We start from the raw sequence: 17,060 nt of genomic DNA, 5'->3' as shown, positions 1-17,060 counted from the left end.
TAAATTTACCTGTTTAACACCTTTTTTTACATTAGTAACATTTAATCCGATAAGTTTTATTGCTGCTGATGAGCGCTGGCCTGGTTGCAGTATCACGTGACTGATATTTCTTCCTGCCCTTTCTCGCGTTTTAGCCGGTTAGCCATGTGCTGCGCGGTTTCCGATCGAGTACAGCTGTGGCTGTGCCCGCGGTGTGGCGGTTTTACACATGTGCGCAGTGAACGGAGCGCGTGGTTGTGGCAGAGTGATATAATGACACAAATATTCTACGTCAAGTGAGCCTGTCAAGTACTGAGGCTTGACAAGCAAGATGGGAAGCGCGGATAATCCCTCATTTTTCGTTTCGCTAGTGGTACGGTTTGTGTAATTGTTTCGGTTTCCGAAGTACTTATGCATGAGCTCAGTCGCTGGAACTACCGAATACTGCAGCGACCTCCGCATGCCTGTCCTTTAACGTTATTCTTTTTCTTTTCAGGCTGGTGCTTTTGCTGGCACTACCGTGGACGTCGTCCTCTTCCCTCTGGACACGCTTAAAACTCGCTTGCAAAGTCAACAGGGTTTTATGAGAGCAGGTGGTTTCTCGAAAATCTACTCCGGCATTGCATCCGCTGCACTTGGCTCGGCACCTACCTGTAAGTATTACAGTAAAGTCTCTCTGTATTTAACTACATATTTTACATGCTGTTTAGGCGAAAGCCATAACGGCTAATTGTTGTACCGTTGTAGATATGCGAGCGAATATTAAGTTTATTTCACAAACTATAGTACAAATCATAAAATGCATTCCTGCCTGATGTGCCTTTCAGAATGTCTCTATATTGTATAAGGAAGGTGCGAGCGAGCCACGCTAGCTTGTAGCTGACGAGGAAAACTCTTCCGTAGAAAGTTCTGTGCATGCCCAGAAATAACTTGCCAAAAATGGCTCAAGGACTGGTGTGCTGGAGGAAATAATGCATGTTCATATACCCAAGGCTGCTTCCCTGAATTATTTTGTGCGTTTAGAGAGAATGTTAGAATATTTTTTTTATAAATCCCAAGTATGCGACATGTGTGAAAAGAAAAGTGCTGAAACACTAACTTCCATTACTTTCTTGTCAGAGGGAACACGAGCTGTTGCTTTTATTGGCAGCTACATAGGAAATTCATGTTGCTTTTATTGTCCGAGCTTATATCATACAATCACATCAACTGGAATTGGTTTTTTAAGCGCAGAAAGACAGCACAGGAAAAAAGAACTTGTCAGATTGGCTGACTGGGAGGTGCCTTAATGAGACATTAAGGGAGCATGCAAAAGGCGTTAAAAACAAATCGGGTAGCAATATGATTGATCGTATTTCAACACGCAGCAATTGCACTTCTGCATTGGGAAACACAACAGTGTTTCGCAGGTGCAAGACGCAACTAGGAAGTGAGATAATAGAAGCTGATGTAATTGAAAAAGCCGCTAACGTGTGTCAGCAATCCCTCAGTTTTGCTTTTAAAAAAAAAGAACTCCAATATTTTGCGCTGCAGTAGCACTGGAACTATGCAATCCACCTCATTTGGTGATGGGATCTCAGTTGAATTGATATGTCTGTGTATGATTTCTTTTTTTCATTTTGTTGATAAGAGCTGTTGTATAAAATCATCTGGCCTGTCGATAAAAACCTGGTTGTTAGTTAGCGCTGTGTCCTGTCAAGTTCATTTTTTCCTGTGCTGTCTTCTGTGCTTAAAAAACCAATTGCATTAATGCTCCAACTAGCCTGCAAGAATGCCCTCGCCAGTTATATATTATATCCCACTGTGAAACGAATTAAAGCATATAGTTCACAGACATTTTTTCTGTTAAGTATTGTTGCATTTTCATTAACTATACATGTGTACATGTGACAAAATTGTGTGCATGTTAGGAATAGCTGATGCACACTATCTAATTACATAGGTCGTGATAAATGAGATTAGGGTAAGCAGAAAATTATTTCCTAGTGTTTAACAGTGCATTCCGTATTAGTCGTCACATTTTCAACTCACCTGATTGGTAAAATTGTGATTTCCGTTTGTCTTGTTTTGTTTTCTTTTTTTTTTCAGCTGCATTGTTTTTCTGCACATATGAAGGTGTGAAGCAGTTCATGGGGCCAGTCATGCCTGGCCTGATGACTCCTCTGGTGCATAGTATTGCAGCTGCCTGCGGAGAAGTGGTGCGTTTGCATTTGAAGCTAATGGTTCATTACAAGCGATGTCACCCTATGCATCACTGGAGGTTGTATAATGCTGAAAGAGGGCAGAGTGGGTCAAGGAACAAATTACAGGTTAATGACATCCTAGTCGGAATCAAGAGGAAGAAATGGGCTTGGGCAGGGCATGTAATGCAAAGGCAAGATGACCAATAGCGCGAGCACTAGATGGGTCACTAGCAAAAAAGCCATGACTCGTCGTGTTGAAGCCTCTGAGTAATTCAAGTAAGCTTGAAGTAGTGCCGCACGAGCAACAGCCAAGTGGAGAGAGGGTGTGAAGACAAAGGGCGAGGAGATTTGTGCCCGTGCAGATGCCAGAAAGAAGAGGCGAAGGATTGAAGCTGCCAGAGGAACGTGCAGTTCAGAAAACAGTAAATTATGGAAGAAACCGGTCCTTGAAGCCGAACAACGGGTACGGCGAGCTGAACCGTGATGCAAAAGAGAGCGCCAGTGTGAGTCAGCCAATTCAGTGGATGTAGCAATGCAGCAAGCCGAGCAGAGGAGCGAAGGCAGTATATCTCACTAAATGGGATGCGGAAAAAATGAAGAGTGAGGAAGAAAAGGCGAATGATGTAGCTGCTGGAGGATCGTGCAGTCAAGAGGTGTGTACATGTTTCTTCGGAGACTGCTGAACAGAGGGAACGGCGACTCGAATCTCTGCGAGCAGCTCAGGTGGCTTATCACAACAGGAACTCAAACTTTCAAGCCTATATATATAAGGTAAACAAAGACAAACAAGGGCAAATGTCCTAGTGTGCCGAAGTTGCATTTAGCTTGGCCGGGTAAATCGAGGGCAATTTTTCAGATGTGCAAAGTGCTTGCCGTGTATTGTGGTGTGGCAGTGATATTTTATGCAATTGCAGGGAGATTCACTTACACTGCTCTCTTGTTTTTGTCTCAATAAACTTTTTTTCTTATACCTGCCTAATAGTTGACATTTTCACCAGAATTTCTTTGTTAGGCTTAATTAAGGTACTGTCATAGTGAAGTGTACAGTAAACATAATGGGAACATACAAATGTGCATAAGTGCACTTTTTCAATACTTATATGTGCTTGTTCACCAATAGTTCCTGTTGGTAGCTGTTCTCCACTGTCTCCTTTGGTGCATACAGTGTTTGATTGTCATATTGTTGCATCGTTTTCATCTGACCCTTGCTTCAGTGCAATGCTGAAGATATTTCCAGTGCTGCAAGCATACATGATAAATTAAAAGCACTGTAGTCATATTCTTCTCATTTGTAGTATAGTGCAAAGATAAATTAGGAGAAAATTACTTTTTTTTTTGTTGTGTCATTCTCATTATAGTTCTTGCCTGCTGCACCTTCAGGCACGTTTGTTTTGCTTCCTTTGTGAATTTTCCAGGCTGCCTGCACCATAAGAGTCCCCGTGGAAGTTGTAAAACAGCGGACTCAGGCAAACCATGAAACGAGTAGCTGGAAGACATTTAAGAATGTGATGAACGCTGAGGTAAGCACTGTTTATTTGGAGTGTGAACTGTGCTGGCATCGTCTTGTTGGGTGCGTTATAGCCTCAGTTGCCACTGCAACAACAACCTCTAACAACTACTACTACTACTGCTGCTACTATGCTATGCAAGAGTCATTCTGTCTCAGGTGCTCCGTCTTGCTCAAGCTAGAAGGAAACATCAGAGGAGATGTTGCATATTTATGTGTAGTAGCACTAACCAAATAAAAATTCATTTTTGAGGAAAGGAAATGTGTTTATCAAAAAATACTGTCATCAGTCATATTGATAATGTTCAAATTTCACTCCTTAACCAGAAAACCTGGTACCCATTCTTGATATGTTTTTCAGTCTTAATTGGAGAGTTGTGAATGGAAGCTTTAATTTTAGTTCACCCTTATGCTAGGTATCAAAATTAAACATACACGCAGCCATTCACTCTCTCCATATTGATGCATAAGAGCAGCAACATACGTAATAAACAAGTTTATAATTTATAATTTCTTTTGCATTCAGTGTCTCTTGTAAGGTTCGCACTTGTTCTGCTAGTTTCAGCTCCTCTTCTAGAAGTAAACACCTGATTCAGGGCCTTATGCTGACATGTTTTCCCATCTAGAAGCTATACAGTTTTCCTGTCTTGTCATCATCTTGAAAGAAAATTATCTTGCATCATGCATGGAACATGAAGGGCACTAGGCTTGTTTTGAATGCTGACGTGGTGCTCTATGGAGTGTAGGAGGTGAAATCTGCTCATGGTGACTAGGCTTTGAAGAGAGTGGTGGTGCTCAAGGGCAGCCATATAGACATACAGGCCACATAAATATACAAAGTGCATAGGCACGCAGGCTGCAGTAAACACCGGCATCATGCCTTGTTCCCACTAGTTGCATGCCACTTCTGTGCACAAGGCAAGTCTGGTGCCCTTTTTGTATGCAGCTGCACTTACCTCCAAGTTTCTTTTTTGTTGCACTCTATGGCACTCTGGCCCTTCATTGACGAATTACTTCAAGTTGTATAATAGGCAGTTATGTATACTTTTTAAATGTGAGTTTTAGTCGCTTTGTATAGAAATCTAATTGTTGATGCAGGGGATCCGAGGTTTCTACCGCGGCTACCTTACAACTGTAGCAAGGGAGATCCCGTTTTCATTTATACAGTTCCCTCTGTGGGAATTTCTCAAGGTGAGCTCTCTTTCAGTGGTTAACGGTAAATAATGTAATAGCCACGGGTACAATTTTGCACCTTCTTCTTTGCAATGATATTATGACTAACTCACTGCTCCTGTTTTTCCTCTTGCCATGTGTCACATACTTTAAGAAGACTCCCGTTATGTATTGCCCAATGAGCAGTTAAGTGTTGAACAGGCCAAAAATGAAATAAAACTGGGTAAAAATGTGGTCCAGTTGGAAAGTATTGCCTTGTATACTATCACCAGTTACGTGAAGAAGTAACTTAGATTTGAGAGCATTTAACAGGAATTCTCCCAGGTTGTAAAAAACTTATCTATATTGCTCACAAGTAAAGTATAAAACTGATATACCGTATTTTCCGGTGTATAAGACGCACCTGCCATATATGCAAGCTGTCACTGAAAAAGTTCGTATATAAGACGCACCCGTGTATAAGACGCACCCCAGTTTACCCAGTTAGGCTAGTGAGGCTTAATTAAACACGCTTGCGCGACTATCGCGAAATGCACCGTACCTGTGAGCAATTCTTAAGCAACGCTAAGTGATCGAAAAAGGCAACACTCACGCCATACCCGTCCACGTTTTAGCAAAAAAGAAACATATGTCCATAACATTTTATTTCTACTTGAAACCTTCGAAGTCTTCATCTTCAGATGCGCTATCAAAAGGTTCACCCATTTCTGGAAGCAACTCGGCTGAAACATGCACTACGTACACGGAGCAAAAAAAGTTGCAAAGGGTGACTAAAAAAGAACGCCGGCTTGTCTTGACAATGGCGAGAAGCGCGATTGTCACCACCTTTTGGTGCTTCTCATTACTTTCGCTTGGGGCCTCCGAAACAGCCGCGCGTTTGTGATCCCGGAAGTCGTCATCCCCGCCGTTTCATGATAAAGATCACCTAGAATGTCGCGCACGGCGGTCCCGGTATTGAAGTATTAACCGTGTTACAACCGCCTTATTGGTAGTGATATTTTTTAGGTGAAGAAAGCTTGAGCATGAACCGGAGTAATCGATGTGAACTCGCAAAAAAAGATGAAAAATTCGCATATAAGACGCACCCTTGTATAGGACGCACCAGCAAGATTTTCGAAAAAAAGACGCGTTTTATACACCGGAAAATACGGTAGTCTGCTAGTGATCAGCTAGTTGCTGCAAATATTCGAAGACATAAAGAAAGCAGCATGTATTTGTGAACAAACATAAGTTCGTAATGTCCGCAGTGAATGCTAAAGAAGGAAGCTTATTAGTGGACAGAGCAAACGACCAGAGGTATCTTTGGAGGATATTGAAGAAAGGAGCATGGAATGTAGCTGGTAGCAGCCAACAGTAAGGCGAAATTTGCTGGGATGGGGTATGCATGGCTCATGCAGATCAAAGCCAGTGGGAGATCCATAGGAGTGCCGAGTTGTACAAGATTGGAAGAAGCATCTGTACTTTTCGGTGAAACTTAAGTACTGTCAGCACAAAATTTTGGTACTCAGACTGTTAGCATCCTAATGATGCACTCGCGCCGCACACAGGTAATCTTTACTGCACATGTCTTAGCCGGTGTCGCATTCATAATGCTTTAAAGATCTTTAGGCTGTGTTTTTATTAGCATTTTTGTTGTTTTAGACGTGCTCCTCATTGGAGCAAAAGCTCATGTGGAAAAGCATTTTCACCTTTGTCTGTATGGATGAACAGTGAAGCAGGTGCAATCTTGATAAGACATTAGTGCATTGACAGTAATGACACGTCCTGCTTCAAACAAGTACAGTGTGTCATGTTCAGGGGTGTTTACTTAGGTATCAGTTATATTAACAGAGAAAACATTTCTGTAGTTGTGGTTACATTCATTCTTGACTCCTCACTTTTTTCAATATGTCATTTATTGTGTTATTATCTGGGCTATCATCTTATTTGTCATTGCTAAATGGAGGCACATAGAGATTGAAAATTTGTTTAAAAATGCTCATGGTGATACAACCACTTCAAGATAGGCATTCTAGATAAAAAGCTTTCTATTGCATCACAAACAACAGGTCTCTGGGAGCTCGATTGTCTGTGTCTGTTTCTATATCTAATTACATCTGAATGTATAGGTACAATGGGAGGCACAGCTGATACGACTGGATAGGTGCCTCTGGAATTTCTCACACATTTCAGGGGCCATTGGAGTAGAACTTTTAGTTTTATAAATAATTTGTTTACAGATTTGAGAATTTTGAACCATGCAACCGATGTATTGGAAGTTAAGCTCTGAATTTTTTTACCGGTATTTAATTTTTTGTTGTATATTGCTTTGCAGATGTCAGTGACTTGTATAATGCATTGTACTAAATGGTTTTTATTCCATTTTACATGTTTACGTATGAATGTTTGAAATACTTTTTTTTTCAGCACATGTTTGCCAACCCAGATTCCTTGCTTTCGTGGCAGGCTGCTGTTTGCGGTGCCATATCAGGTGAATAGTTCAAATTTCACTCTGGTGACAGAAACCAGCTAACATTAGTAGCCGCACTTTAGGTTTTAGTTTTCTGCACAGCTAAATTATTTGTGACTGACGCTTTTACTTGTACTTACCTCATGGACACATAATCCTGCATTCCTCTGTGCCCTGCCAACAGGAAGTGACTGCCAGTGCGAGCTAACCGAGTAAATGGCGCGCAATTCAAAGTTCCTTTACCGCAACCGATTTGCATAAGAATTAACAACTTTTTTTGATGCCTGGAGCTCAATGCGTCCTGCTGTAAACGGACGCCAGCACGGGGCGCATACTACCGCCACTCGTCCAAAACTAAGCCCCCAATATCGCATTGTTGTTTTTCCTACTAGAGTAATCAGAGATGCTGGTAGCGTAAGCCTCTAACCCCGACACAGCACTCAAAGAAACAATGCAGGCTGGGACATGCCCAGGCGCTCATTTCAGCAGCCATAGCCATTTCAGCAGCCATAGCAGCCATTTCAGCAGCCATACCATAGACTGGTCCTTCGCAGATCAAGCATCTGCATTGCTCTGCGGCGCCGCCTCGCAGCTGTGAGGGACCGTCGCTTCACCAGTTTGTGGTGAAATCGGCATTGAGGATTCCCTCATAGCACCCCAGATCTTCAAATTAACCGGACTGGTGCAGGCTGCCACTTCAAATTATCCGGTCAATTTTGCATTAGGATTTGTGGGACTGCAGAAATTCTTCGAATTATCCGGGATTTTGAATTTCGGGATTCGGGGATTTCGAGATTTTTCTTTTACTTTGTATCTTTTTTTTTTTTGAACATGCTAATGCATGTCACTTGTGGCTGTTTTGATGTCGACAGAGTCTACTTTTTTATTTGATTCTGCTTGCATGGCCTCAAGGAGCAGTTGTATGAAAAACCTCTCTTCTCCACGGCTTCCATAAGCCTGCATGATCAAACTTGGAGGTAGCACGCAGTTGACGGCAGTGCTTTACTTTTTCAGGTGGCATAGCAGGAGGACTGACAACTCCTCTTGATGTTGCCAAAACGAGAATTATATTGGCCGAGGTGGGTCTGATTTCTTGTCATCACACGAAAATCACTGCCATATCTCTCCATCATATATAATATCAAATTATTTTGGCTTTACAGAGCTTCTGCCGTCATATTTATAGCGCCAGATATCTTTTTGTTGCGGCACTGGATTCTCAAGTTGTAGTTCTGATATTGAGAACACTTGTCATGGTTTGCCTGTATACGTCAACATGTATAAGACAGGAAGCATGGTTCATAATTAAAGCTGTGATGAATTGTTGGTAGTGAGCAGTGAAACAGTGCTATCAGAAGTGACCTTTGCCAAAACAGACAGCACATCTGCAGCATTGCGTATGTACTATCGGGGACAGAAGTGGTATACTCCACGCGGCGGGAGCCGGAGCAACGGAAAACTGCGTTGTTGCGCTATCTACAGGAGGCATCTGGAATCAAAACAGCCAATGTGTGACCTTTATTAAGACTGAGCTCCACGTACGCGAAAAAGTAAGCGACGCGACGACGGCTGTCTGTCGCTCTGTCGCCCACCGGCCAAGCTCCATGCGCTGCGACAACGCGTACGCGAAATGGAGACGACGATCAGTGTTGCTGGCATAATACACCGCAAAGCTGTTTGCGCCTATAACAAGAGTCACATTATTTGCAAGGATTAAAATTTTGGGCACAAAAATGCCAAATAAAATGTGTTTACAGCTTTGTCATTGCATGCCATTATCACGGGTGCTGCCGTGTTGCCTGAACGTGGGGCGCACACCTGTTTGAACCTCGCGCGCTTTCTGACGTCAAACGACCAATACTCGCTAAGCCTAGCAGCACTGCAAACACAGAAGCAATCTGAAAATCTGCGGTGTTTTATCGCTAAAAGTTTGTGGTTGAGGCAAGTTCAGACAAAGCGAAAGCTTCGTGCGCATTTAGTTTGCCGTGAACGTGGGGCACAGCGTAGCGACAACGACGAATCGGTGGTCAACCAAGATTCCCAGCCAGAGCCGGCAAGAGGCTCGGTAGCATAGAGTTTCTTACTATTACCTAGAGGGAAAGCTGGCGGCCCGTCTATGGGAGTTTGCATGGCGACCCCTCGAGACCACTTCAGCCACCATGGGCGCTCAAAGCATCATGGGGCGGTGAGCTACTTGTTGCGGAACTGCAACATTTGGCCAAAAAATAATAAAAAAATAAAGCTGTTTAATATCATGGGGCGGTGAGCTACTTGTTGCGGAACTGCAACATTTGGCCAAAAAATAATAAAAAAATAAAGCTGTTTAATAACTACAAATGTCCTAACATTGAAAATCTTGTCTAATGATTGCAACAAACGAGCAGAAAAGCATTTAAGTGCAAAGTTTGCCCAAAATAAGAGACGACTCGCTCTCCTATTGGCCTAGCAATGAACACTATAAAAACTAATATTTCGTACTTAACAGGCGCACTTTTAAAAGTAAATATGTTTTCAAAAAAGATGTTGTTGCTTAGATACTATAAGAGGTTTTTTAATGGCATTTCTGAAAAGTGAAACCTTTTATTGGCGTCGTGTGTCGTCGCGTTTTCACTACTATGGTTTGTACAGTCTGCATTCGCGCGAAAGTCGTCTGCGCACACACGAACAGCGTTTTCGGAATGAAACGTCTTAGTAGTGCCACTCCATGTTCCCAAAAAATTATGACTGTGCCGCAACAAGTAGCTCACCGCCCCATGATGCTTTGGGCGTCCATGGTGGCTGAAGTGCAGCGCCGCCAGCTTTCCCTCTAGGTAATAGTAAGAAACTCTATGCTCGGTAGTGACGTACACTGCCAGATTAGCTGCTATTGGCTAATCGCGTTGGCAACTTCCGGGCGACGAGCGAAATTTTCTGTGAGTGCAGATCCGAGCGACACGACAAGCGACACGGGTATTTCGCTTCGCGCGACGGCGTCGCTCGTCGCTTGCCGCTGTCGCGTTCGCGTGAGTTTTCGCGTACATGGAGTTCAGCCTTTATCAGCAGGCATGTCGCTTGGCTCATTTCAATGTGTCGTGACTTTAGCTCACCAAAATGACGCAGTTTTCCCTTCCTTCGGGTCCCGCCGCGTGGGGTATACCACTTTTGTCCCCGATAGTACTTAAGAGCACCGTGTTAGTGAGAAACACATGGCTACTTTGGTATGGTATAAAGGATCCTGTCGTAGCGGTATTATGAAGACAGTTTTGTTTTGTGTTGCCTAGGCATATGTTACTAAAGCATTATTTTGTAAGTTGGCCATTTTGTTGCTGAGCGGTAAATTGTGGGCCTAATTCTTGAATTCGAAACTGTTAAGTAGGAAGGTGCAGTATAAGTGTAGTTTTCGTTGTGTACTGTTTAATTCTGGGGAGTTTCAATTGGCATGCATTATCTCAGAACAATGTTTCTCAGAGTTTGTATGGTGCTGCTTTGGACTGGAAAGCTTTATATGTGGCTATTGTTAAGAAGGTCATAGGAGTCCAGCTTGCTACTTGCCTCTCTTTGCCTTGAATTACTGCTGCACAATTGTGCTAAGAAGTGTATGAGCATTGCTTTTTTACAATTTTTACAAGTGTTGAACAGTTTGGAAATGCAAGTGCCTCTAACTGAAGTGTGTGCTGACACATTGGAAGGACAATAGATGTTAGCCTCACAGTTTTGAATTAGAAATATTGCACTGAAATTATGGTCTAGTGTATTTCACTGTTACATATATATTTTTTAGCACTGTTGTACAAGAAACTAGTGCATTTTTTGTCATGCTTGTAGTGCTAATCTCTGTTCTGGCATGTTGTTCTTTCTTTTAAATTTCTGGGGAATTTCTAACTTCCATCAATGTGATGTGTGCATGACTCAGGTGAAAAGGAAAAAAAAAGTCGGGTTTGATTTTGTACACATTAGTAAGCGCATCTTACTGCATTTAGAGTAAGATATAGACACACTCTTTGTAATGATAGTACTCCTTGATCCTAATTTGCTCCTCATTGATCCCAACTGCCGGCTTGTGAAATAATCAGTGGCTCCGCAGCTGTGAACCCATGCTGCTTAGAATCATTAGGCATCCTTATAAGGTGCTATGTGATATAACTTCAAAGAATAGGCAGTGTGATGGTGAAGTAGTGCAACTCACTGTTACATGCATGAAGAAGTCAAGTTTGGTACACGTGCAGTCAACAAGTGCCCACTTGTTCAGTTTTGTGGCATTGATTAGCATTTACTATTCACAGAGAACAAGTCATCTAGCTGCTGGAAGTATGTATGCTGCTCTCAAGACCGTATGGCACGAAAACGGGCTACCAGGGTGATTAGGATTTTCTTCTTACTGCTTGGTTCTTGTGGAGTGTCTTCTAACCCTAACACTGAAATAGCGTTAAATTTTTGTAGTCTCACTGCAAAATTGTCAGGTAATAGAACAGTTTTGTACTTTGCTGTTGATTTATTGCACGCACCTGAGTGTTAGGGAAATTTTATCGTATTTAGCCATGTAGAAATGATTGAGATTTATTAGCTTTATTTATAGAGTCAATGTTGTTCTGTAATAAATCTACCAGTTTCTTGCATTTCTGAAAATACTTCTAGTTCATAACTTTCATCTGGGTTTTTTTTTTCCTGGGCCATCACAGGGCTGTGAAAATCAATTTCTCACTAAGTTAAATCTAAATTGGGAGTCTACATCATGAACTCTACTACTCTTTGTGACAGATACGATTGCTATAGATGAACAGAGGGTTTGCGATTTATTTATGTCAAAAGCACAGGGCTCATTCCACACCCCAGTGTTGATTTGTCTGAATACATTTGCTTAACTTGCATGCCGGTATGCCAGGAACGCTGTATCAACTTTGTGTCTTGTATTTTATGTTGGATTCAAACTTTTCTTTTCCCTTTTTTTTCCAGTCTATTCAGTGGCGTCACTCCAAGAGTAGTCTCACTTTCAGTGGGTGGTTTCATCTTTCTTGGTGCCTATGAGCAAGCTAAGCAGCTCATTTACTATTTCTTGTCACCTCCCACTCATTCAAGCTCTTCAAATCATCTGTCCTCTACTGCTAATAGCGAAAAGTGCAACTCAAATGACACAACAGAGCAACATCCTGTGCGTAAGCCAAGATGACAGAAACCAGTTGGGTAATCCTTGTTGCCTGCTATTGGTATATACCGGTGTTACAGAGAGTTATGAGGTGCTGTTGAAGCAACTTAGTTTCATGTATTGATAACTACTATTAGTGAAATTTTACTGTTCGTAATAAAAACATGAGATTTGTATTTTGTGTGCCAGCATGTCTTGCTAACTTCACGTCGCACTACCTGGATCGTAAAGGGTAAATGGGGCAGTGAGACTGTGCTTTTCTGCAAGGAAAATTGCTGCTGCTAGGCCTTTAACTTTCCTGACCATAGGGCTTGAAAATAAAAAATGAAATAGGGTAGCTGGAACATTACCGCTATTTCCGCTTGATACAAATTTGCCAGTTCTGTTTGGATCAAGCACATGTTGGTAAATCAGGAATAGAATTTGTGATTTGGTGGACACTGCAAGTGCATTGATCAGAAATGCCCAATCATCATTATTGAAACAGTGTACTGTAGTCAGAATGCTGAATACCTGGAAGGAACAAAACTGCAGGCCTGGCTTCTTTTCTTTTTGCAACACTTGCACTTTTTTAGCAACCTATCTTGTGGCGTGACAATTTTTCGCTGTGTTCAGCAAAAGCACTGCAATTTTCATGTTGATTTTGCAACGGAACATTGAATGTCCTAGAATTTGTCTGTGCTCTTTAGGTGCATAATAGAAAAGAAGCCGCATCGTATTTCAGCGCGCAATTAAATAACATAGAAAAGGCAATCCATTTGGACCAGCTTGTGGGAATTTGGGATGCCCGTTTCATTTTATGTTTACGAAAGAGCTATGCATACAGGTTGTGCTGCCTATCACAGTTCCACTCTGTGCACTCAGCCTGCCGCAAGATATTTGTTGCAGCTACACTGTTTGTACGCATGAAGGCAATCTGCAAAGCAGTGAGAGCATATACCTTGTGGAAGCAGCCAGAGCATAAAAGAGATCACTGCAGCTGGTTTTGTTAATGTGGTTACACTAGGCGAAAATTGAGAGGCATCAGCTGAGTACACAAGCACCTTGCAAGGACACTCTTGTCGTGGCAGTATTCCACATCCTGCACTTTGTCTTCATGCACTGTCTAGTCTGCATTCTGTTCACAACACTAGCTGTACTTGCACCACAACACCCGCAAGTTCACAGTGCGAAGCAAATTATTTTAACATTGGAAATGATACAGAATACATGGTTGCACCAAACAATGGGATGGAACAATACAGACAATTAACAAAGACCACACTCAACAAAACAGAATGCCTGTAAAAGTGCCACACCCAACAAAATTGCAAGGCATATAGGGGTAGACAGGAGATCAGTGCTAGGAGCATACCTAAAGGTTTGACTTTTTGGTTCTTGTTTTCTGAAAATTTGGCTGACTTTTCTCCGCATTTATTTCTGAACGTGGTTTTCGTTTTTTTTTCGCCAAGTATTTTGTACTGATGAATTAGCTTTTTTTTTTATAACATAAAATCGCATTCCTATGCGGTCAAAAATCATTGAGAGTATATTTTGGCCATTTTGTCGGCACCTGCAGTAGACTTGCCGGCAATTAACGGACATGTGAATGTAATTACAGCTGTGCTTGTCAAAGCAAAGGATATCACCATATAAAAAAATAACGGAAGCTAAACGATGAAACTCAAATGCAAAAGCAAATTGAAGTTTATTTTTAAACACTTGGTTGTCATGTAATCATTGGGCGGTTGCTTTTGTTGAGTGGAGGGTGGAGCATCACATGCTTTGCATGCTGACAGCAGCGATGGAACTGCCACTAAACCATTTTGGTAGCCGAAAAACAACACCTTTGGAGCGCAGCTCTAGGTGCCTATTCTTGCGTTCTGCATTGTAGTCACCCGCGTAACATGCCGCCTGATAGGTTGCAGGTCACCCTGTCACAGGTGGCAGGTAGTAGCGGAGCAAACCGCCACCTGCCACAGCAATAGACGAATGGACATCTGGAAGATGGCTTCCATGGGAAGATTCCAGCGGGTGGCTACCACCTGCCACGCCACCTGCCAGCCATGGCGTGAAAGTATGCGAAGAGCTGCACACTCAAATTTTGCATTACCACTATCATAACCGTCTGTCAGTTTTTTCGTGACACTTATGCATGGAAATTATACATGGTCTGGAGAAACGTACTTAACCAAGTAAGTGCCCTTAGCAAGTGATGACAGTGAACAATACCAGGCTGGCACGCGGACGATGTTTCGCAATGAGCGGAGCCTCGATCCCGGTCTGCAGAGGCACGCACCGTAGCGGAGAAGTGCCTAAAAACACGCAACTGCGCTGTTTAATACAACGGTAACACCATCTCACCACGTCCCTGGCTTCTACACATTTAAATGGCAGATTCTTCTCTTCTCGTTGCCCGATTCAGGCGGACCACAACTAAAATTGCCGAACACAGAACTTTACATACATGCTCAATTGCAGCACAGCTTTTCAATCAGGGCATCGCCTGTCAACACATCACGCGTGTCCATTAATTTTCTCTGGTTGTCTCCCTGCCTCCACTAGTCTCTTCAAAACCTTCTCATTAGGGAGCCTGCATGTTGTGCCTTCTCACCCCCTCTGAGTCCTCCAGGCGCAGCAGTTCTTTCTTCGCTGCCGCTCCTGCAGACAGGAGTCGGCGCCCGTCAAGTTCTTTGAAAACCGCGGCCATTACACAGACTTCCCTTACATCGCTAACAGGCATTTCCTGTTGGGGATGGCTGCGGGAGGATCAGATGTCCCTTTTGAGGGCAGTGCGCTTTCCCGCAGCCAGCTTCTCTGCCCTGCCGTCTATCTGGTGCCAGCTTGCTGACGCTGACTCTAGTTTGAACAGCTTTATGGCACGTAGCGGCCATCACACATGATCTGTATGCCCACACGGCGCTCCCTCTATCTCCTCTCGGGGGCTACGCAGCCCCATGCACAACACATACCTTGTTATTTCTCCTTTGACTGAGCTTAACTCCTTCTATAGCTATGATCTGCATGTGTACAATTCTGACCATATTCGGTTAAAGCCGAATCTCGAAAATTTAATTCGGCATACTTTTATCGGTTTAAACCAAAAACTGCAACCCCTAAGCATACCTATACACTTGACAAGAGCTGCGCTTCTCTTTCACGATTTTGGTGGGATGTGGCCCTTACTCAAAACTGACATTTTATAGTCCCGATTTTCCAGCTTTATTCCACAGAAACTGCTATACCATACACTGATGCTACATCTGGCACCTAGTTGCAGATGGATAGCTTTAATAGCAGATGGATAGTTTTAAGCTTCATCACTATCGCTGTAGCTGCTGCTCGAGCCCGGCTCATCGCTCGTGTAAATAAAATCTTCAATTCCATACATTGCATTCGAAATTCCTTCAACTTTAAAGCTTGTTAGAGTAATGTAAGGAGACTCTACAAGAATTCAAAATCCACGAGCAGACAAGCTAAATTGGTGCTTATTTCAGACATCATGCTGGCGTCACATCGTGGTAGGCAGTTAATTGCCATTCACTCAGAGTACAGGCATCTGAATTTTGCTTTAAATTGCACTGCAGGGCAATTTATTGAGTGTTATGCGGCATTGTCTGTTGGGTGTTATTGTACCAACTCAGCGCATTTAAAGCAGTCTACACACCATCTTCACATACCACGGCATATCTTAAGGCATTCTTTGCCTAGACAGCCGAGGACTGGAATCGCCTTCCTACCGACACAGTTCGCCAAACTAATCCAGTGCAGCTGAAGGCCTTCACTGAAGAAATCATCGACTTTTTGTAACGGCCCACTCACCATGTAATACTCTACAGGGCATTTGAGCCAGTGACCAATTTTTTTCAACCAGTGAAGATAAAAAAAATTGGTTAGCGGCTTAGCGCATTAATCAGCACGGAAGCCGACTAACTCGAAAGCTTAATCAATTGGAGCTGTTTAATACGCTTAAGAATACGATGAAGAGCGGCGTCGCGCGACGGAGCACGGTCTTCGTTCTGCCAGAAATCAGCCGTATATACATACTAGCAAAAATACAGTTGCGTGCCGTGACAACGTTATAATGCACGTCGCGCTATCTGCGGCCGACCTTGGCTCCACGCTTACTGCTCTTCGTCGTTTGGCGATGACGTCATATCAGCTGGGCTGGCGCCTGTAGCCGCGAGAACCAAGGTACCTTCGGTAGTCCTTAGTCGCGGAGGTCCTGTCCCCGAGGCCTTCGTGCCAGGGGCGGGGAGTAGGGGTCTCCTAATCATCATCATCATCTCTGGTTCGATCGTCGCAGGATACGCGGGAACCACACGGAAAGGCTCCATAAGACAGCTCCGCTGTAGAAAACTGACGCCTGTGTTAAGGCAGTACAGAGAGTGCACAACTTTGGGGCCTTGACGATGAATCCGCCTTGCCTCAGTTTGGACGGGCCGCACCACGGGGTACTCGCGCCACATTGTCTTTGCAGCGTCCTCGGTGACACGCTCTGCTGGGTCTCGACGCACCAAGTGCAGAGTCTTGACAAACTGTCCTTTTTTCTGTCCCGGTCTAGAGGACGTCATAACGCTTGTGCAGCAGCTGGGTCTGTTGCCGAATGGCTTTATAATCGCACCTGCATGCTGCAGCAAGGCGCACCGCTGCAGAATAGCTCGAGCG

General features: G+C 43.3%; 1 protein-coding gene across 1 annotated transcript; it reads left to right on the top strand.

Annotated features, from left to right (window-relative positions):
- The first annotated feature begins 125 nt into the window (after positions 1 to 125).
- On the top strand, positions 126 to 12,594 carry LOC149358972 (mitochondrial S-adenosylmethionine carrier protein-like). The gene is made up of 9 exons (XM_089571147.1): positions 126 to 352; positions 476 to 632; positions 2,068 to 2,177; positions 3,578 to 3,682; positions 4,768 to 4,860; positions 7,249 to 7,312; positions 8,306 to 8,370; positions 11,554 to 11,627; positions 12,224 to 12,594. The coding sequence occupies exons 1-9, from the start codon at positions 311 to 313 to the stop codon at positions 12,435 to 12,437; spliced, it is 924 nt and encodes a 307-aa protein (XP_089427273.1). The 5' UTR covers positions 126 to 310; the 3' UTR covers positions 12,438 to 12,594.
- The last annotated feature ends 4,466 nt before the right edge of the window (positions 12,595 to 17,060 follow it).

This window comes from Amblyomma mixtum, chromosome 2 (assembly GCF_055824585.1).
Source record: "Amblyomma mixtum isolate Tamu chromosome 2, ASM5582458v1, whole genome shotgun sequence".
Taxonomy (NCBI): Eukaryota; Metazoa; Arthropoda; class Arachnida; order Ixodida; family Ixodidae; genus Amblyomma; species Amblyomma mixtum.
Note: the sequence above shows the minus strand (reverse complement) of the source record. Positions and strands in the feature narration are given on the sequence as shown.